The 19,120-nt window shown below is 52.9% G+C and overlaps 7 protein-coding genes across 7 annotated transcripts; 3 read left to right on the top strand and 4 right to left on the bottom strand.

The window, feature by feature from the left end:
* BO86DRAFT_450421 (uncharacterized protein) lies at positions 1-1,766 on the bottom strand (the record flags this gene model as incomplete). The annotated part of the gene is made up of 3 exons (XM_025676794.1): positions 1-744; positions 793-853; positions 906-1,766. 3 exons carry the CDS (start codon positions 1,764-1,766, stop codon positions 287-289), a joined length of 1,380 nt encoding a protein of 459 aa, XP_025524132.1. The 3' UTR covers positions 1-286.
* A 658-nt stretch (positions 1,767-2,424) lies between these two features.
* Positions 2,425-3,448, bottom strand: BO86DRAFT_345573 (kinetochore subunit FTA4 family protein). Its single transcript, XM_025669212.1, has 4 exons — positions 3,231-3,448; positions 2,970-3,138; positions 2,837-2,899; positions 2,425-2,782 (listed from the first exon to the last, which is right to left on the bottom strand). The coding sequence occupies exons 1-4, from the start codon at positions 3,394-3,396 to the stop codon at positions 2,470-2,472; spliced, it is 711 nt and encodes a 236-aa protein (XP_025524131.1). The 5' UTR covers positions 3,397-3,448; the 3' UTR covers positions 2,425-2,469.
* Positions 3,449-3,536: 88 nt separating this feature from the next.
* Positions 3,537-6,955, top strand: BO86DRAFT_412469 (60S ribosomal uL18 domain-containing protein). Its single transcript, XM_025674653.1, has 9 exons — positions 3,537-3,912; positions 3,979-4,700; positions 4,788-4,797; positions 4,919-5,098; positions 5,322-5,359; positions 5,427-5,563; positions 5,629-5,912; positions 5,980-6,043; positions 6,101-6,955. Exons 1-9 carry the CDS (start codon positions 3,859-3,861, stop codon positions 6,475-6,477), a joined length of 1,866 nt encoding a protein of 621 aa, XP_025524130.1. The 5' UTR covers positions 3,537-3,858; the 3' UTR covers positions 6,478-6,955.
* Positions 6,956-7,348: 393 nt separating this feature from the next.
* Positions 7,349-7,684, bottom strand: BO86DRAFT_402921 (uncharacterized protein; the record flags this gene model as incomplete). Its single annotated transcript, XM_025673899.1, has 1 exon — positions 7,349-7,684. The coding sequence occupies one exon, from the start codon at positions 7,682-7,684 to the stop codon at positions 7,349-7,351; it is 336 nt and encodes a 111-aa protein (XP_025524129.1).
* A 126-nt stretch (positions 7,685-7,810) lies between these two features.
* Positions 7,811-8,494, bottom strand: BO86DRAFT_402920 (uncharacterized protein; the record flags this gene model as incomplete). Its single annotated transcript, XM_025673898.1, has 2 exons — positions 7,811-8,139; positions 8,218-8,494. 2 exons carry the CDS (start codon positions 8,492-8,494, stop codon positions 7,811-7,813), a joined length of 606 nt encoding a protein of 201 aa, XP_025524128.1.
* A 1,391-nt stretch (positions 8,495-9,885) lies between these two features.
* BO86DRAFT_412466 (uncharacterized protein) lies at positions 9,886-12,185 on the top strand (the record flags this gene model as incomplete). The annotated part of the gene is made up of 3 exons (XM_025674652.1): positions 9,886-11,271; positions 11,330-11,408; positions 11,471-12,185. The coding sequence occupies 3 exons, from the start codon at positions 9,886-9,888 to the stop codon at positions 11,866-11,868; spliced, it is 1,863 nt and encodes a 620-aa protein (XP_025524127.1). The 3' UTR covers positions 11,869-12,185.
* Positions 12,186-13,913: 1,728 nt separating this feature from the next.
* On the top strand, positions 13,914-17,699 carry BO86DRAFT_321210 (putative cell wall biogenesis protein Mhp1; the record flags this gene model as incomplete). Its single annotated transcript, XM_025668334.1, has 3 exons — positions 13,914-13,965; positions 14,052-16,964; positions 17,023-17,699. 3 exons carry the CDS (start codon positions 13,914-13,916, stop codon positions 17,697-17,699), a joined length of 3,642 nt encoding a protein of 1,213 aa, XP_025524126.1.
* Between the last annotated feature and the right edge of the window lie 1,421 nt (positions 17,700-19,120).

Here is a 19,120-nt window from a genome sequence, read left to right as displayed (position 1 = left end):
AGCTGTTTTGAATACAAATCTCAGATCTTGAAGCTGGGCGAGAGATCCGATGCGAATGTCCAATGAAGTACATAATATCCCCCCCATAACCAGCAGAAGACAGTGATACAAATCATGCGAAGATGGGTATCTTTCCCCGAAAACAATCCCGTAAGTAACACGTGCTCCTCCAGAACGCCATATGTAATGTCATGTGCTTAGAAAAAAAAAAAGCCGATAACCAAGTCGTCATCGTCATCGTCATCGCGCAAGCATACCGCCAGGGTACGGAAGCTGCCATGTTACTTCACTCGGAACCGCCGGGGACGTCTTTCAGGATCTCCCATCCGTATTCCTCCTCGGGCTTCTCGGGCTCCATGCCGAGGGCGTTGCGGTAGGCACGCACTTCGTTCTGGAGACCAGCTACGATGCGAATCGGAGTTTCCTCTTCCTCGCAGCGCAGGCGATAAGCGGTGCGGATCATTTCGGCGCACTTCATGGTCTGTGCATGCCAGTAGTCCCGATCCAGTCGACTTTCCAGGTGGGAGTCTCGCTCAGCTTGGAGAAGGTTGTTGTAGTGACGTTTCTGCGCGAGATAGTGAAGGTTGTTGTTCTGGCAGTAGTTGCGAATCTGTTCCACCATAACACCCACGGCCGCCTCGTATTCCCCAATCAGCTTCGTGTTCTCCACCTGCTCGTTCCGAAGGATCTCAACGAGACGTTTCTCTTTCGCGAGAGCGCGCTCAAGCTCTGCAATGCGGGCAGCTGAACTTGTCAGTATGGTGCTCATATTTCGAATGGCCGTTCACAAACCTGAAAGTTCGCCATTCACTTGCTGGATGCTCGGGCTGACTCCTTCAGCAGAAGAGCGTTTCTAAGACCGTCAGCACTGCAAAGCCCGCCTTCCATGTAAAAAAGAATCATACCATGATCTCCTCCGCACTGCTGACAATACTCTTCGTAGTCTCACGGTTGTTCTTCAACACCTCGCTCAGTTCGAGGACCATGTCGTAGAGATGATGAAGATCCATCTGCTGTCCCGCATTGATGGGCATACCGCCGTTCATCCCAGGCATTCCGGCGCCGTTAACCTGACTAGGGGTATGTGGCATGGCGGGCGACATAGACTGACGAGGGACATTGGGCATGATTGGGCCACCTCCGGTGTTATCCACGTAACCGGCGTACATGTTCGCACCGGGATTGTTGCCAGCCATGCCCCCAGCGTTGTTCAAGGACATGCTTGCCGCTTCGAAAGCACGGTTCAAGGTTTCAAACTGAGGGTCGCGGGCGGGATTGGTCGATGCGGGGGGCTTGGGATCGTCGTCGAATCCGAAACCTGGGCTCTCTACGCCAAGAACCTCTTTGCGAAATTTGTCGAGGTCGCGCCGAGTAACGTGGGTGGAACGACGACGATGTCCACGGACAAAGGCTGGCTTGGAAGCAGACGGGGGTGTGGACGCGTTGGTGTTGCGGACTGGAAAAACGGGTTCACTCTTGATCTTCCGGTCGGGTGGAATCAATGGGGTGAAATCGGAGAAAGAAGAAAAGTCGAGTGTTGGAAAAGCGACCGCTGCAGATACAGAGGCAGAGGCAGGAGCTGAAGCCACAGACGAAGAGGCCAGATGAGGTTGGCGATTGTGGCCGTCGTCATTGCGCTCCGTGTTGTTCACTACTCCCGGTGTTGAGCTAAAAGGGTCAAGCGCCGGAGATTCGGAGAGATTCATCCGAGCACTAGCCCCGTTAGCGCCACAACTGGAGGCGGTGAAGACTTCGGCTTCTCCCATCTTGGATTCATGAACGGGCTGGAGGCTGAGGTAAAAGCACAGGCACACGCAGGGTCAGGCACATGGGGAGTTGGGTGAAAGTTGAAGGTAACTGTCAAGGGTGTTAGATAAACAGAAGAACTAGGCTTAGCACAGTAGAGTTAACACAATCTCCAAAAGAAGAGAGGAAGAACAAAAAGAAACCAGCAGAAGGAAGAAGGAAAAGCAAGCACAAGCAGCAGCAGTAGCAGCAGTAGCAGCGCAGGTGCGGCCGGGACATGCACAAATAAGAATAAACAACCCAACAACTCACTCACTTACTGAACTGGCACCTGTGGTGGTTGATGCAACTGTAGGTAATTCAATCGTTGCCTTACCCCTTGCACCTTTTCCAGAATTCTACCAAGCTGCATTGGAAACTTTCTCCCCCTAATTTTCGACAGACACAGCGGTAGGTCCAGTGATTGAGATCATCTTCTGATGATGATTGTCTAGGGCAAATCTGATCCATGCAGCTGTGCTACCAGTCTCGGCCGCCGTACCTTTTCCGGGGAGAACAAATAGACAAATGGTACCTATTCATGCATATGCAGCCTCTAAGCATGCGGTCCCAGATTTTCAGCTTTCTGTGGTTTTTTGTTTTGAATTTCTACTTTTTTTTTTTTTACTTCTAGGTTTTGTTGTTCTGTATACCCTCATCCCCATTTGTTCTGCTAAAACTCTCTTACTCAGTCATGTCCAACAACGCTTCCAACTTCTCATCCCCTTCTAGCGAGTACGAAGCGTTCTGCTCATCACTGTTGAGCTTCTTCTTGCCCTGCTCAATCCGCCCTCCTACGCGCGCAACCAGCATCCGCATTTTGTCCAGCTCCTGAACCAACTCCCCATCTCTTGTGACCAAGTTTGGCTGGATGTTAGCCTGCGGGTTCTGGAAGGGCTCCAGTAAGCGTTGTAGCTGTCGCAACTGGTTCAACCGCCGTTGTCGCTGCTTCCGACGACTGTCCAGGGCGACTAGACGTTCGCGTAGTTCTTGGTATCTGTACTACTGTTAGCCAGGTGCAATTGAAACCTGCCACCGATGTAATCCATACCTTGCTCGGTCCTCGTCACTCGCATTCGGATCCTCCAATTCCAGCGGCAGTTGCGCAATATTCCTGGGATACAGTCAGACCGTCAAACTCCAAAAGTCTTATCTCGGAGCTGGGAAATTGAGGCGTAGCTCACATGTGGTTGGATAAATCCACAGATTCTTCCACCCCTTGGAGCAAAGAGCCCCGGTCGCGCATCGATTCATTCACGGAGGACCAGTAAAGACGTGCGATTTGCTGTGCGACATGTTGAATGGCCTGCGACGAGTAAACGATCCGACTGTGTTGTTTCAGAGACGCATTGACTGTGGCCGAGTTAGTCCTGACCAAGGCAAGATAGAAACAGTAATTGGAGTGAAAGAAAATCACCAATTTGAAACTCGAGACAAGTACTCACGTTTCTTAAGAGCATCCCCGACCACCTTATCGCTCAGCTCATCCTCGGTGGCCTCGGACGCATAATGTCGCCAATCCTCGGGCGGCTGGAGGCTTTCAGATAAAATGCGCACTTGCGCTCGGATGAAGGATGACTTCAACTCGGAAATGGTACGAGTCGAGTCCATGGCCCCATAATGACGATGCGTCGGTGGTTTTGAGATCGAAGGAGACTCAATTGATTCTCGCCGTCGACGCGTGCCGCCTTCCTATCGATAACGCGGCCACGTGATCCTTTGCGACTTCACCCTTACAACGACCGGATGATCTAACATCAACTCCTTGCATTTGTTGCATCCTCAGGAGACCTGCAGACTATTTCGCAGCTCAATCTAGTACTATGCAATGAACACCGCCACCTGAGAGCCGAGGCGATCCCCAAATGGGGCTGATTGGCATTGATCGATGAGAAAGCGCCATTGCAGGTCATCTATCTAACCTCGGCAATCTGGCATTACTCCGCAGGACAGAAAATCGATTCCAGCATCGATCGGCAGCGCATCCTACATTTACTGACTTGACGCTCGCTGAAGTACGGATGCGACTTCACTCAACTTACATTAAGCTGCGCTGAGCTGCACGGAATCATCATGTCAGACACCCAACGACCTAGAGGCCTCCTGTTCGACATCGGAGGAGTGTGTGTAAGGCCGAGGCACCTCTCCATGCAGACCCAGATCTCTGAGCAGCCAGATACTAATGAGCAGTAGGTCCTCTCCCCCTTCCAGGCGATTCTGGACTACGAGCTTGCCCACAACATCCCTCCAGGATGGGTGAACTTCAGCATCTCGCGTACCGCGCCCAACGGCAGCTGGCACCGCTTAGAACGTGGGGATATCAAGATGGACGCCGACTTCTTCGCCGGGTTCCAGAATGACCTACAGAACCCGAGTCTCTGGAAGCAATTCCAGGAGAAGATCCAGAGCAAAAACCCGACCGGAACGCAGTCGCCCACCCCTCCGGTGCCTAAGATCGATGCGGAGTTTCTGTTCTGGGAGATGATGAGGGTATCGCGAACGCCGGACCCTCATATGTTTCCGGCCTTGAAGAGATTGAAGGAGTCAGGGCAATTCATCTTGGGGGCCTTGTCGAATACCGTCATCTTCCCGGACGGACATCCGTACAATCGTGATCTCGACGAGAAGAAATCCCAGTTTGACTTTTTCATCTCATCAGCGCATACAGGTCTTCGGAAGCCGGACCAGAAGATCTATGAAGCGGCCCTGCGGGAGATGAATCGAATCGCCAAGGAGAAAGGTCAAGGCGAGTTGCACGCAGTGGATGTGGTCTTCCTCGATGACATCGGGGAGAACTTGAAGGGGGCCAAGAAGGCGGGGATGCGGACTTTGAAGGTGAACCTCGGACGAACGCAAGACGCTGTTCGCGAGCTGGAGAAGATGACTGGTCTCCAATTACAAGCAGGATCGGATAAGTCGCGACTATAAGTTAGAGGCTGGTTTGACCTCTTGCTATTGCTAACACTGTTGATTATCACCGCTAGTAAAATTTTCTGTGGTAGAGATTTCGAGGTAATATATTTGTCAATATTTGTTAGAATAGCTTCAGCGATCAATCTGAGTCAGAAGATCAGGTTATTGCACGTTGGCATGCTGCGGGGGTATACTTGGTGTTCTCTATACTTTCCTAAAGCTGGGGTGGCCAAGGCTGGCAGCGGCGGCCGCCCGCTCGTCGCCAACCGCAATTCGTGGCCGGGATGCAGGCAGCGCTAAGCGAGGCCTTCCACAAAGTCAGCCCACGAATTTTCCCTCCTCCTTCCTTAGCAGCCAACGTCGACAACTCGGTCCTCATCACCCGGTCACCGTCAAAATGGTGAGTTAGACCTCGTTCTAGCGATCGTTGCAATCGGACAATTCGATTCACGATTCTTCTCGACTGCTCCTTCATCTCCCAATGGGATTTCGATTTTCCCACCACCACCCCCGCCCTGGCGGGATTTGTGGGACGAAATTTCGGGTCTTTGCAAGATGCTTCGGACAAGTCGGATTTCTTTCTGAAGCGCAAATTGCTGACTCGCTTGTTTTTCGCGATCTAGCCTTTCCACAAGCAGGTCAAGAACAGCGCTTACTACAGGTGAGTTTGATTCTTTTGGTTCTGAATCTGCCGGTCGCATTGTCTGAGATACTAATCAATCCCACAGCCGCTACCAGACTAAGTACCGTCGTCGCCGCGAGGGTAAGACCGACTACTATGCTCGTAAGCGCTTGATCACCCAGGCCAAGAACAAGTACAACGCCCCCAAGTACCGCCTGGTCGTCCGCTTCACCAACCGTGACGGTATGTCTACTCCGCTTTTCGACCGATCTACCTGGGAAACCAATTTTGACTGACTTCCGGCACAGTCATCTGCCAGATCGTCTACTCCGAGATTTCCGGTGACAAGGTCTTCGCCGCTGCTTACTCCCACGAGCTCAAGCGCTATGGCATCACCAACGGTCTGACCAACTGGGCTGCCGCCTACGCCACTGGTCTCCTTGTCGGTCGCCGTGCCCTCAAGAAGCTCAACCTCGACGAGACCTTCACTGGTGTTGAGGAGGCTGATGGAGAGTACACTCTCACCGAGGCCGCTGAGACTGATGATGGCGAGCGCCGCCCCTTCAAGGTCGTCCTCGACGTCGGTCTTGCCGTGAGTTTTCCCCGAACGAAACCTGGATCTTGCCTAGCTTTTGAACCAAGCTAACCATTTCTCATAGCGTACCTCCACCGGTGCCCGTGTCTTCGGTGCCATGAAGGGCTGCTCTGACGCTGGTGTCCTCGGTAAGTTCCCGCACCGTATCCATTGGAACCGACCTCAGTGCTAACGAAACTCCATAGTCCCCCACTCCGAGTCCCGCTTCCCCGGTTTCGACATCGAGTCCGAGGAGCTCGACGCTGAGACTCTCCGCAACTACATCTTCGGCGGTCACGTCGCTGAGTACATGGAGGGTCTCGCCGATGACGACGAGGAGCGCTTCCGTGGCCAGTTCCACAAGTACACCGAGGCTGGCATTGAGGCCGGTGACATCGAGGACCTCTACACCGAGGCCCACAAGGCCATCCGCGAGGATCCCTTCAAGAAGGACGAGGATGCCGACTCCAAGAAGACCAAGGAGGAGTGGAAGGCCGAGAGCAAGAAGTTCCGCAAGGTCCGCCTCACCCACGACGAGCGCAAGGCTCGCGTTGAGCAGAAGATCCGCGAGCTTGCCGCTTAAATGGATTTTTGTTGTGGAGGCCATTCGTGCTTGATGCATGCGTGAAGTGCGATAGTCACAAACAAAAGTTAAAAATCTTCTTTTAACACAAATCCAAAAAACGGTGACCTGGGTGTCTTTTCTTCTTACTAACCATCTTCAATTTGTGATATCCCCAAGTAGTCTGATTCGAGACTCTTGTTACGACCGGAGTTTTTTTTGTCTATGTCCATGGTTCTTTCGGAGCAACTACCTCCCTTCAATACGATTTTCTTTCCCGGTTTCAACAACCAGCCCTCTCATTATATTTGCTCCGATGAACCGCGTAGCCGTAGCGTAGAAGATGTATCGAGTACCTGCGATATACTTATCATGCCACGATCGTTGCCCGTGGTTCTGATGCAGTTCTTGCATGATTTCTTGACTATCATATGTGAACCCTCGTTATGTCAAATGACGGAGGTGCGTTATGTATATCATCGCCTGTCAGACATAATGCCACTCCTCTCCATCAGTTTACCCCATGCATTGTTCTTCGGCAACATGAATAATGGCGGCATTCGACCCATCCAGATTCCAGGCTGATCCCCGGAGCGTACTACCAAATCCGGCAGATTCTTCGAAACCCCCCGGCCGCCCTAGCCGTCAACCCCTTGGGCCCGTCCGTCCCGGCCGGCATCAACCTACCCTCTCTATCTTCGGATATACGGGTTTTGATCGAGTCCCGGCACCATATTCCGATGATATTAGGGGGTGGGTGTAGAGTACCCCCGGCCATCGGTATGGAAACAAGTTCGAAAAATGCCTCAAATGGAGTAGGTACTGTACTGTACTGTCCTGGCGTGACCAGACTAATTACGATCTAGTTCCGAGCCTTATGGGTTGCTCGGAGTCAGACGAGAGAAGATCCGTGGCGCAAGAACTCGTGCCGTGTCATTCTACCGTCGTCCACCAGCGCCTTGCGCTCCTCCAGTGCCTCTACGGCTTCATCATACTGGTCTAGATCTCGCACCTTCCGGGTCGCCAAGGCCTCGAGCTCTTCCGCGTTGTCAAATTCGCTCTCGCGCCTCGCCCATTCCGCGGGTCCTAGATGTCGGCGTAATTGGGTGAAAGGGAATGAGCGATGGCCATTGAAACCAGACGAGAGAAGCATGTGCAGCCACATAGCCCCAGAGGCACGCGACCATCTTACCAGACTGGAGAGCTCTCGCTTCTCATGCCCTGGCATTTTCGCTTCCTCCTCCTCCAACACGTCTATGAAGATGTCTAGGCATCTGAAGTAGCGGGTAGCGATCTCGGGAGGCTCGTCGCCGGTGAAGTCTCATGTGCTGTTGACGGGCCTGTCTTGGAGAAGTCACCACGGTGCCGAGCCGAATAGCTGCGCGGGGCCAATGTACGACCACTCGAGGTCTACTACACCGACAACAGCAAGGTCGTCTCTGCCGCGGACGATCAGGTTCGCCAGACCGAGATCATCGCAAATCAGCTTGAATTTGTAGCGGTCATATTTGGCATTGACCAAGTCTGGTATCAGTGCTCTCAGTACCTTAAACGCCACATATTTGTTTTTCGCGTCGTATAAGCCAACGGTTGAATTTGGCTGGTGAATGAGCTGCCCCAAGTCTTGATTGGCGACATATTGGAAGTACTCCGTCGTCGTCGCAAATCCCTGGGTTCGGTCACCTGGACCATCCGTGGCTTCGTTAACGCACTCCCGTCACAGCGTCTTTGGGGGCTCAAAGTCAAGGCGACCAGACGTACCGAACGTGTTCACTCCCCCATTTTGCAGAATGCTATGTGCCTTGAATGTTAGCGGTCGCAGCAGCGTGGGACTCTTCTGGTCGTCATCCTGCGGCGATGGCAGGCTGCCAATATGGTCGAAATCGAGCTCGAATAGCTGGAGCAAGAAGTTCGCCAGTTGCCTGTAGATGATCTCGATGTCACGATCGCTCATGTCCTCCCGCATTACTCTGGTGGGGCACAAGGCGCTAGGGGCTCGGAGAAGGTCGCTAAGGCTCACGCCGTGAATGAAGTCCATGATGATATGATGAACGGGCCGAGACCGAGCGGGTTGTTGGTAGCGGGACCCCACGCGTGGACTTTCGGCACCGGGATCGTAATGCTACTGTGGATGAGGTTTCAGGGCCGTAACCTCCATGGCAACCTTCTCGTCGGTGTAGTCGTCACAGACCCTTCCGACGCGAGGGAAACGAACCATCCAATCAGCGCCGTCACTGAAGACCATCTTGATGCCAGCATTGTACGCGCCATGGCGAAAGGTGCCATCAAGTTGACAGGGAAGCTGTCTGGGATGGAAAGTCGACACCCAGCGGCAGAGATGGCCTGTTCTGTAGGTTTCGTTCACCTGGTCCACCTAGAGCTGGCCCTGCACCTCGTGAATGAGATCGACAAGTGCGTTGGTATCCATGGGAAAGGTATCATTGATTGCTGGCAGTGTTGTAGATGACTAGAGTGGGCAGATGTGGTCAAGCGACGCGGAAGGTGGGACAAGACGCTAATGCATGCATGTTGAGGACTGTTCCCTGTCCTTGGTATATTATATTTGGATACTTGATACTCTACTGAGAACATTAGGTGTATAATATCAGGTGCCAGGTGATCTGCTACTGTACCGGAAGATGTGACTTGCATCTGCAGAATGTACCTGGTAGCTGATAAATGTTCAGCCCTGGGACTGAGACACACTATACTGTAAATAGTACTCTTGCAACGGCGCCACCGTGAATGGACCGTGGACGGGAGAATCCCCTACTATTTTGGGTTGCTGCTCCCCACATCCATCGCCCATCGACCGGGCACTACTAGACTAACGGCCACCAGAAGAAAATTTCTTCTGTCTGGTCTTCTTCCCGAGGCTCGGCGGTGCCGCCGTCCCCTGGAGGCAGGCTGCCTGCCCCGGTGGAGTAGTTCGATTCTACACTGCCCACTTTGTACGCTCCCTGATATGATAGGGGATCTTCTTCATACGTTCTCTTGGATCTTCTTCTTTTCCTCTCCCTCTCCCTCCCCCCCCTCCCCCTTCGTCATCCGGCCATACCATGCCTAATCTTGGTTCTGGTTTGGCATGTCTTATATCTGATGTTGCCTCTTCTGCCGTGGGCTCTATTCCTGCTGCCATGGGCGCAGGCCGCCTTTGTTCGCCGCTGGGATTGCAATCCTGCCATTGCTGCATCCGTTGATGCCATCAGCTTTCAGCAGCAATCCTTAACTGGTTCCCTGGTCCACTCAGACCATGATGGCCCAACGCTACTTCTCAAGCTAACGGGGGATTATGAAGCCGATTGTAACTCTCTCAATGGGTCTCTGGCACAGTTGGTGGTGGATGCAAGTGTCCTAGGCGGTTCAGTAGGCTTTCAGGGAGAAAGTCGGGGCAGATGTGCCGAGAATCCTTATGGGCAGCACTTCAGTATGTCGAATCAAGGCCACAGTCAGGATCACTTGACTGGAGGCCTTCACAAATATGCCATTTACGAGACCTCCTACTATCTCAACCACTCCTATGCCCTGCACACACTAGACACAACCATCCATCTGCGGTTGGACGGCCAGGAAATAACTTGTATCACTGCCCATATCACGCCTTACATCGGCTCAGTGACATCGAGGTTAATGAAAGCTCTTCCATTCTTGATTATGGTCTTGTTTGGAATCGCTACAGGCCCGCTCAGGCTCTTTCATACCAATGGAAGAAGCATGTTTCGGTACGAGCTGGCCGACCCATCCCGTGACCCAGCCCAATCCCACGTACAAGGACTAGGCGATTGTCTTCAGTTTCTTCAGTTCATCTTCTTAACCAGCTGTTTGTCGCTTTCATACCCGGGCTTCTTCCGCGGGATTGTCGGGGAGTTGGCCTGGTCATCGCTCATCTTCCGGAATTGGCCTGTCACACATGGATTCGCCTACCCGGGTGTTGAGGATGGAATCTATGCCACTAATTCGACTTGGGGCTTGGAGGAGATGACACAGGTCCTGGGCGGGACCACCATCAGTGATCTCTGGGTCAATGCGATTGTTAACCTGCTCCTCGTCGTCGTGGGGATCGTGGCGCTGGTGCAAGTCCCGTTCGGATTCCAATGGGCGTCGAGGTTTCTTCGGAGGCGACAAGCGATTGAGCTGTCGGACCTTCAGGAAGAATCCTTGACTCAATGCCAGCGTACAGGATGGAGTATCCTTCGAGCCGTGCTCGACCATTTCCTCTTTCCGCTTGTTACTTTCTCCACGAGTCAACTCCTCTTATCATCATGGTACCCGGCTTACCGTACCTTCTTCGCGGTTTTGCTTGTTGGCCTCCTTGCTGTGTCTTTGGGCTTTACCGTGCGGTATCTGACCAAGACCAACAGACAATGGGCCTTCTCCCATGGAAGCCTGTTCCCTAGACATCATTCCGGAACGTGGATTTTCGGTGTTCTGTACGGCATTCCGATTGTAAGAGGCATCGCGATCGGGGCATTGCAACGATCGGGCCTTGCCCAGGTTGTGGTTCTCATCATATGCGAGACAACCAATCTCGTCTGCCTGCTTTGGAACTGCCAGGACTTTCCAGCCTGGAGACCTGCCTGCTTTTCGATCGGCAGGCTTGCCAGCCTTGTTATGAGCTGTACCTTCCTTCCGCAGTCTGAGGCAACCGAGCGCAACCAAGGTATACTGGCATACAGTATTCTGTTTCTATATGCAACGATGATGTTCTTCGGGTTTCTGGTTCCATGCATGATAAGCATAGCACTTTTCATACTTCGGAAAGCGGGAATCGTGCACTCCCATGGTGGCCCCCTCGTGCGACCTCGTGAAGCACCGGTATGTGGATGCATCTCAGACAACCAATAGCCCGAATGACTAAGGGGTCTCTTTCTAGATTTATGGAATTGGTCAACTTTCGCAACGGTCCACGCGGAAGACTTCATTCACGGAGCTCTCAGAGCTTCGTCCTGTGGGTGTGTATTGTCCGGGACATGGTATCTTGGCGACTGTGATATGCTAATGAAGGCCACCTCAGCCTATCCTCAAACCACAGGGATGCCGAGCACGAATGAGTTTCCATCGTACTTTCGGGCTCCACGGCCCATGACTCCCGTCTGTATGTCGTCGCACCAGTTCTCCACCCTCCCAAGGCAGTCTCACAGCTCGGATGAATCGGTGGAGTCCAGCATGGACTCTGTTGACCTGAGCATCCTGGACGAAGACACGACGACCGTCAGCGGCGACGGCGATTATTCCAAACGCGAGGCCGACCAATACTACGGTCGGCCGATGGCATCGCAGGTCAATGCTCGGGTAGAACGAACAGAAAACGCCTGTGCCACAGGGGAGGACAGGCTCTGGCGATCGTCGTGGAAGTCGAGGAAGAAGACGAAAGGGTTCGAAGTTGTGAGGCCTGCTCGCCCTGGGATATGATGATGGATTTTGACCCTCAGTTCGACATTTGTAATGATGCTACCCTCTGATATAATCTAGAGATAACCTTACGCTTTGGCCCAATCTCTTTGTCTATGATATAATGATGAAGGCTTGGCCGAGGCGCGAATAAGCAACGCTGATAAAGTTTCTGTCCTACCCGGGAAGCCCAGGGTTGAAGCCCAGCCGCCATGGGAGCCCTCTCGTCATCTGTGGATTGAAAAGTTAATTGTTGTTGACTTTATTCATATTTTACCTCAATGGATCAGTTACAAGGGCTATTATTATCGGCCGGTGTCAATAAGCTTTTTCTGCAGTCTGCACCTTGTTGACAGGGTTGCTTTGTTTGATGAACAGGCAAGCATTTTCTTCATCATCATCATCACCACTCGTGGAAGTACAGCGCATACCTACCCACGGAAGGCCTTATTGGTTGGCTGAGGTGGGCTACACTTTTGCTTAATTGTTAGCTACATGCCTAATTATGCAAGCGACGAGCGTCAGTGGTAGTCAGCAGCTGAATGAATGACTCCATGACGCAGAGCGGGTCGCGTGCAAAGCACATGACTACAGTAGTAGCTGTACAATAGTAGTAAGGTGACCAGGTCATGTGCCGGGGGAGGTACAAAAATTGAGAACGGGAAACGGGGTTCAGTGCGATTCTGATAGGTCGAGGCGGGAAGAGAGGCAGGCAAAATGCGGACAGCGCATCTGCCAGGTGGTGGGTAACAATATCTTCATATGAAGAACGGTTCTGAAGTCATACTTTACATGTGCTGTACAGGATGTAATTGATGGAGTCGAATCGATTTCTCTTTCTCTCTTTTTTTCTCTGGTGTGATTCCAATCCAGTAGAGTACGCAGTAGGTTAGGTATGGTATGGTCAGGCTTGGCAGAGTGACGAGGGAAACAGGCAAGGGTGGCAAGCAATCACTGGGCGATGAATGGGTCTGGTCTCCATGTCTCCGTCATCGGCCGTGGCTGCATAATACGAGGGTTACGAGCTTTACAAACGAACCCGTCTGTCTGTCTAGACTGCAGCCCAGCGGAGTAGCCCAATTCCTACCAAGTTTACTAGTAATCTAGTATCTTCGGTAAGTCAGTTACCCTTAGCTTAGCTTTACCTCAACCCTTTACTACTAATCAAAGTCAAGTAACGTTGGTTAGTTACCTACCTTTACCACCCGTGACCTTTCCATTCCCTTCCGTGCCTTCTAACAGCACAGAAAGAGGGAAAATTAGAGAGAAAAAAAAAAGGAAAACAAAAAGAGCGAGGGAGAGAAAAGACCCAAGAAGAGAGTAGAGTACTCCGTAAAGAACTCGAGTATGTGATCCTCTCTCTTCCTCTCCTTTTCTCCACCGACTACCGACTAATGGATAATCATGCTACTTTCCTAGTCTAGTCTCGAATCGGCGCCCCTCCCCCCATCCTCCCGATCGCCTCGTTCTGGTTCTGTTGCCCGCAAAGTCCGCACCTTTCCTGTTCTTCCTTAAACTACCCCGTCTCCATCGTCCCATAGATTGATATTCCCTTTGCTTCCCTCACTTAACTTGACTTTCTCTTCCCTTCCTTGTCCACTTTACTTTCTCCTTCCACCCCCCTTTTACGATTCATTCTACACCTTTCCTTTAATGCGCGATTTATTTCTTATCCACCTCACGATCGCAACTGCGTGACAAACCCCAAACCCCACACCGTCAGCTCCGTCATGTCCGCTGTGTCTCGCCGTCATGTCATGATGGAACTTACCCGCCGTCGCCGTTCATAATCCTACTTGACTACTACTACTGATCTGCATTGCGCATTCCTCGGCTTTTCCATTGGTCTACCGTCACTCAACATTCTTCGACCATACGTTGACTGCTGCCTTTCTGAACGGACCATTGCCACCGCATCGTCTCATCCTTTTTGTTGTTCGACGGGTTGGTGCTTGGGTTCGAAGTTCGCAGGTGCAGCCCTCATTTAACCTCTCCACCAAATCCTACCTTTGCTCGATCACGTCACAGTCAACCACACTCGCAACACAAACGCACCGGTGGTCAAAATGGAAGGGGTAGAAACTGTGGATGTCAGCTGGCTTCATCACTCGCAGAAAGGTGAGTCCGATCGTGTGCCCTGTACTTGGGGCGTCTTTCGCATGCAATGTCATGTCTGTGGAACTCACCCATTCTCCGGACGGCAGACCATTTATCCCGCTGCAAATCGGCCTCATCCCTGGTCAGCGACAAGTCGATACCGGACGGAGGAGGAGCGACACCCCCGCAACAATGTGACGCGGAAAAGAAGCCTCCTCCAGAGAACCATGCCCCATCGCCCCCGCCCGTTTCCGCAACAGCACCCACCAGCGTGGCCGCCCAAAATGGGAAGGAGGTGAATAAAGCAGCAAATGAAAAGGCGGGGGCGGTGGATGCGAAACCGACCGGTGCCTCGCCTGCCTCGCAGCCGCAAAAAAGTGCTCCGCGCCCCGTCGGGGGGAGGCGAAACTCGTGGATCTCCAGCCTGAGCTCGAGGTTCTCCTCGGGCTCGACGCCTCCCTCGCAATCGAGCATGAAAGCACCACCAAGCACGAAGGCGACTTCCCCCGTCTCCAAGATGGATGCGCACAACCCGTTCGGTGCGGCGTACTCGCCGAAGGATAAGGATGAGGAGCGCAAGGACGAGAATAGCCCTTTCGCCTCCACCTCTCCAAAGGGCCCCTCGTTCTTGTCGAACGCATTCCGGAAGCTTTCTTCCTCGGCCGGCGGATCGGGCAAGTTGGCCACCAACGGGTCCATTTGTCCGCGTCGGGTGATGAACATCGACCCAGATCGGGATAGATGCAAGGTTGCCGATCTCAACCAAGCGAAGTTGCGGCGCGTTGCGTTCTGTGTCGACGTGGAGATTGCGGGGCTCTCCTATCGAGAGTCGGATGAGGAAGCCCCGGCGATCAACAGCAAGCATCAGATCGTCCCGGAATTGACTGGCTCAAAAGTCAAGAGGTCGAATTCGAAATCAAAGGATAAAAAGGACAAGAATGAGACTACTCCGGCCAAATCCGCACAAGCTGCAGTGCCTGTCAAAGAAGGAAATGCTCAAGAACAATCTGTTAATGGAAAACTTACGGTTTCGACTGACACAGCCGCCACTGAATCGACGCCCAACGGGGAGAGCAAAGAACCGACCAGGAAACAGGAGAAGAAAAAGAGATCAGAGGAGGAGCGCAGGGAGCGGAGAGAGAGGAGGCGGAGACAGGCAGAAGCCAATGGCACGATCCCGATGCAATTGACAGCTGACGGCGAGGAGTACGGCGTTCGCACACCTGCGTCTAGCACAGGTCGTCCCAAGACACAAAGTCACCCGACCACGGATCCTGTTCGAATCTATCGGCGCTGTTGCCAGTTACGTGAAACGCCCGTGCTGAAAAGGATCGTGGATGAGATATCCAAGCCGTCTTCTACTCTGGCGGAGTCTCCGGGCACCGTGGCTGTGCTTGACCTGAGCAATTTTCCCATGACATCTGAGGACATAGCTACGTTCTGTGACTGGCTGGCTGTTGTTCCAGTTCGAAAGCTTATTCTGGAAGAGTGTGCCTTGACGGATGACCCGGTTCGGTCAATTCTTGCTGCGTTGCTCTCCACGCGGACGGTTGAGCACATGTGGGGCAAACGCAAACGAGGCACTAAAACCGAGGTCCAGTCTGCGGATAAGGAAGAGAGGTTCAGCGTCATTGAAAAGTTGTCACTGAAGGGCAACCCTAAAATCGGGACGGAGGGATGGCTTCATATCTGTCTGTTTGTCCACCTTTCAAAGTCCTTGAAGGCCATTGATCTCTCTGGCATCCCACTACCCCGGGTACCTATTCCTATCACTTCTTCCGGGAAGTTGGCAGTCCAGCCTGGGAACTGCACCACAGCCTCCACCGAGTTGACAGCTGTCTTTGCCAACGCGCTCGCACAGCGGTTTGGCGGGGACCACCTTGAGGAACTTCTCCTCAGTGAGTGTAACCCGACAATCGAGGATACTCAGCGGATCTGCGATGCAGCGACCACTGTAGGACTGAGGAGGCTGGGGTTCGCCAACAACGGGCTTTCGCGGGAGAGCCTGGAACATGTTGGGCGCTATTTGAAGGCCGGAAAATGCGAGGGTCTCGATTTGGGCGGTAATCCGATACGGGATCACCTCGACTTGATCACATCTGCTGTCTCTGACGTCCACCCGCTCTATGCGCTGAGCCTGGCCGATTGTTCGCTCACGCCCACTGCGGTCTATCCATTGCTGCAAGAACTGGCATGCCTGCCTGATCTTCGTTTTGTCGATTTCTCGCATAATCCGGATCTGTTCACTGTGAAGCCCGACGCATTGCCAACCTTTAGGCGTTTCCTTCCCAAAATGCCTGCGCTCAAACGGATTCATCTCGCTGATGTGAACCTCTCACCTGATCAGACTATCGCGTTAGCCGAGGTTCTGCCGGAGTGCCCGAGTCTATGCCATCTCAACATCCTGGAGAATCCCTTGATTACGGCCCTGGCCTCAGCAACTGATCCTGCGACCCAGGAGGAGGCGTGCGCGGTTTATGCGTCGCTGATGGCAGCAGTGCGCGTGTCTCGCACCATTATTGCTGTTGACATTGAAGTTCCAACTGTGGAGAACAATGAAGTTGTCAAGGCTCTGGCGTCTCAGATCGTTGCCTACTCTCTCCAGAATCTTGAACAAGGTGCCATGGCGGTCGAGCTTTCGGACTCTTTTGACATTTCGGCCACACGCTCAACCGTGCATGTTCCGGAGATTTTGCAGCATATCGTTGGTCATGGTGCCGGAGAAGAAGCTGTTGAGGAGGACGACGAGCCGGCGCCTGATGAAGACTATGTTATCGGTGGTACCGGCGTGGTCAAAGCATTGGGTGTCTGCCTTGGTAATCTCGACCGCTCCCTGCCAGGGGACCAATCTGGCCCTCCGAGTGGCACAGCGACGCCTCGACACCGGAAATCTCGGTCCTTTGTCACTAGGAAGCCTCGGGACATGTCTAGAAACCTACTGGAGTCTGCACGCAACATTCGGACCCGTATTCAGTCGGCCCTAGTACGTGAAGACCGGGCTGGCAATGACAACAATTACAGTAAGATCTGTTCCTTCCCTTCGTTCCGCGACCTGCACTAACCTTCTATTCTCACTAGGGCGTCTTCAGTTCTTGGATTTCACCTTGCAGAGGATAATCCAGCGATTCGAAGACGAATATCCCGAGACGCGGATTGTACCGCAGGCAATCCCATACAGTTTCCCCGAAACCAGCTCTCAAAACTCGGGCGAAGATGGATGGGGGGCGCCCGCTGGCGATGGCACACCTCCCAACGCCGCGAATGGCGACGGCGAGGCCGCCGCGGACGACGAGGATGATCATCAGTACGCGGTCCGCCTCTCCCGGGCGAGCTCGATTACCTCCTTGCATTCGCGCGCCATGACCCACGAGGAAGGCCACGTGCACCGTCTGGGCCAGAATCTGCGGCGGGATTTCCTCGGCCCGTCCTTCGACGCGACGGACGATGACCCGTCGTCTCTCACGTTTGACGAATCGCACATCGCGGCCCTGCGGGACAAGCTCGACCGCCTGCACGTGGAGCAAATGCGCTCGAACTTCGAGAGCGTGAACGCCGCCAAGGCATTCAAGGATCTCGGCACCACGGTGGACGAGCTCTGGGCGGCGCAAAAACACGAATCCGAGACCTTCGAGAAGTTCCGGCAGAGCCAGATCGCCGCGCAGTTCAATAGCGGCAAGAGGTCTTCGTCTCCCTTGCCCGGTTCGTTTCAACGGACAAATCAGGCCCCGCCGTCTGATCGTTCACCACCCTGTTGACAGAGGGGTGTACTTTCTATCTTTACCCCTTATGTCCTCAACGACTATTGCCTCGTTGGGGATGGGGTTTTTCTCTTCGTTCTATGTTGGCCATCTGATTTATTTACGTCTTCATGGGAGTCGGGTAGCCGGCTACATTCTTGTAAACTGCATTTTGGGATTTTGATCATGGGAGGGGGAATTTAGCACAGCGATGTATATACTTTTTTTTGGTTCTTAAGTGGTTTCATATTGGCTTGTAATCTACTTATGGTAGCGCCTCCATCGAGAATGGGCTATTCTTGGGACTTGGTGACAAATGATGAATTTCTTGCAAGAGTAATGTGTCATGGGTAATCCCTAAATACATGATTAAAGGCGGCCGAGCCGTTGCCCGTCGCCTATGAATTTGGATCTTCATGTTATATGTATTGTACTATGTTGTATATAAATATCCATTCGGGGCCTTGATATTCCTCATCAGAAAATGCCGTTTCATCGTCATATCAGAGACCTGGCAACCGGCCTCCCTAAAAACTAACGGTTCCACAAGGGTGCCAACCTTTGAAGTCCAGGAGGGTGCCTCCTCCCTTGCGAAGTTGGCACTCCATTGTTCCGATCTGTCTGTTGTTGTATGGTTCCGACGAATGCCGAGTTCCAGCCTCGCATTGAATGCATCCACCAGCGGTTCCACCATGCTGGCCAGGATCGCATATCGAATAGGATCGTGGTCCCGGGGATCTGGGATACAGGCCAATGCCCAGCGAGGCTCCGCATGGAAAAAGAAGTAGGTGTGCACTCGTAGCCCATCCTGACACAGTCACACGCGCAGAGATCCTCGAAAAGCCGATACAAGGGAGCGGAGAGGGGTGATCGCGGGCACGGTAGATTGGGATGTTGTACGGTTCAGGTGTCGAATCCCAGACTGGTGTTCCACCGCGAGCATTGGGGGCGCTTTCTCAATCTCTTCCACCGATAGAAACGGACGTGGTCAAGCATACCGCGCCACGGAAAGGGGCCCAACAAGACCGAAGAAGACCGACCATGATGGATGCGGACAGGCCCGAATCCGCCTCAGTGTCGGTCGAACCGTTAAAGGGGTATGGCCGTGGATGATGGGTTTGGGCTGGATTCCGCATTGTGGTGCATTTTTGGTCTAACTGTTGGAACCATAGCATGGAGTCGGCATTATTAGGACTGCAGGATATACCCAGCCAGGGTTTTGGGCACTGCGGTAAGTCTATACATGATATAATCAATGAATTGAACGAAGAATGCTTAAAAGACTTCAAAATGGAAAATGTTCTGCTGAATGGATTTGATAACGTTGCAGCTTGCAACGATGACTCGGCACCACGGAGGATCTCAGGATCCTGTCACACCCGTGATATTTTGTGTGTTGCTTACAACTAGACCACTGCAGTAATGACCCCAGGCCATTG

This window comes from Aspergillus japonicus (genome assembly GCF_003184785.1).
Source record: "Aspergillus japonicus CBS 114.51 unplaced genomic scaffold BO86scaffold_60, whole genome shotgun sequence".
In the NCBI taxonomy this organism is placed as follows: domain Eukaryota; kingdom Fungi; phylum Ascomycota; class Eurotiomycetes; order Eurotiales; family Aspergillaceae; genus Aspergillus; species Aspergillus japonicus.
Note: the sequence above shows the minus strand (reverse complement) of the source record. Positions and strands in the feature narration are given on the sequence as shown.

Bases quoted from the DNA above. Each gene is read 5' to 3' on its own strand.
- BO86DRAFT_345573 (XM_025669212.1), bottom strand. From the start codon at position 3,396: ATGGACTCGACTCGTACCATTTCCGAGTTGAAGTCATCCTTCATCCGA. The intron at 3,139-3,230 runs GTGAGTACTTGT...ACTCGGCCACAG, and splicing joins CGGGGATGCTCTTAAGAAAC to TCAATGCGTCTCTGAAACAA. The intron at 2,783-2,836 runs GTATGGATTACA...ACAGTAGTACAG, and splicing joins AGTGACGAGGACCGAGCAAG to ATACCAAGAACTACGCGAAC.
- BO86DRAFT_412469 (XM_025674653.1), top strand. From the start codon at position 3,859: ATGTCAGACACCCAACGACCTAGAGGCCTCCTGTTCGACATCGGAGGA. The intron at 3,913-3,978 runs GTAAGGCCGAGG...AATGAGCAGTAG, and splicing joins TCGACATCGGAGGAGTGTGT to GTCCTCTCCCCCTTCCAGGC. The intron at 5,360-5,426 runs GTGAGTTTGATT...TCAATCCCACAG, and splicing joins AAGAACAGCGCTTACTACAG to CCGCTACCAGACTAAGTACC.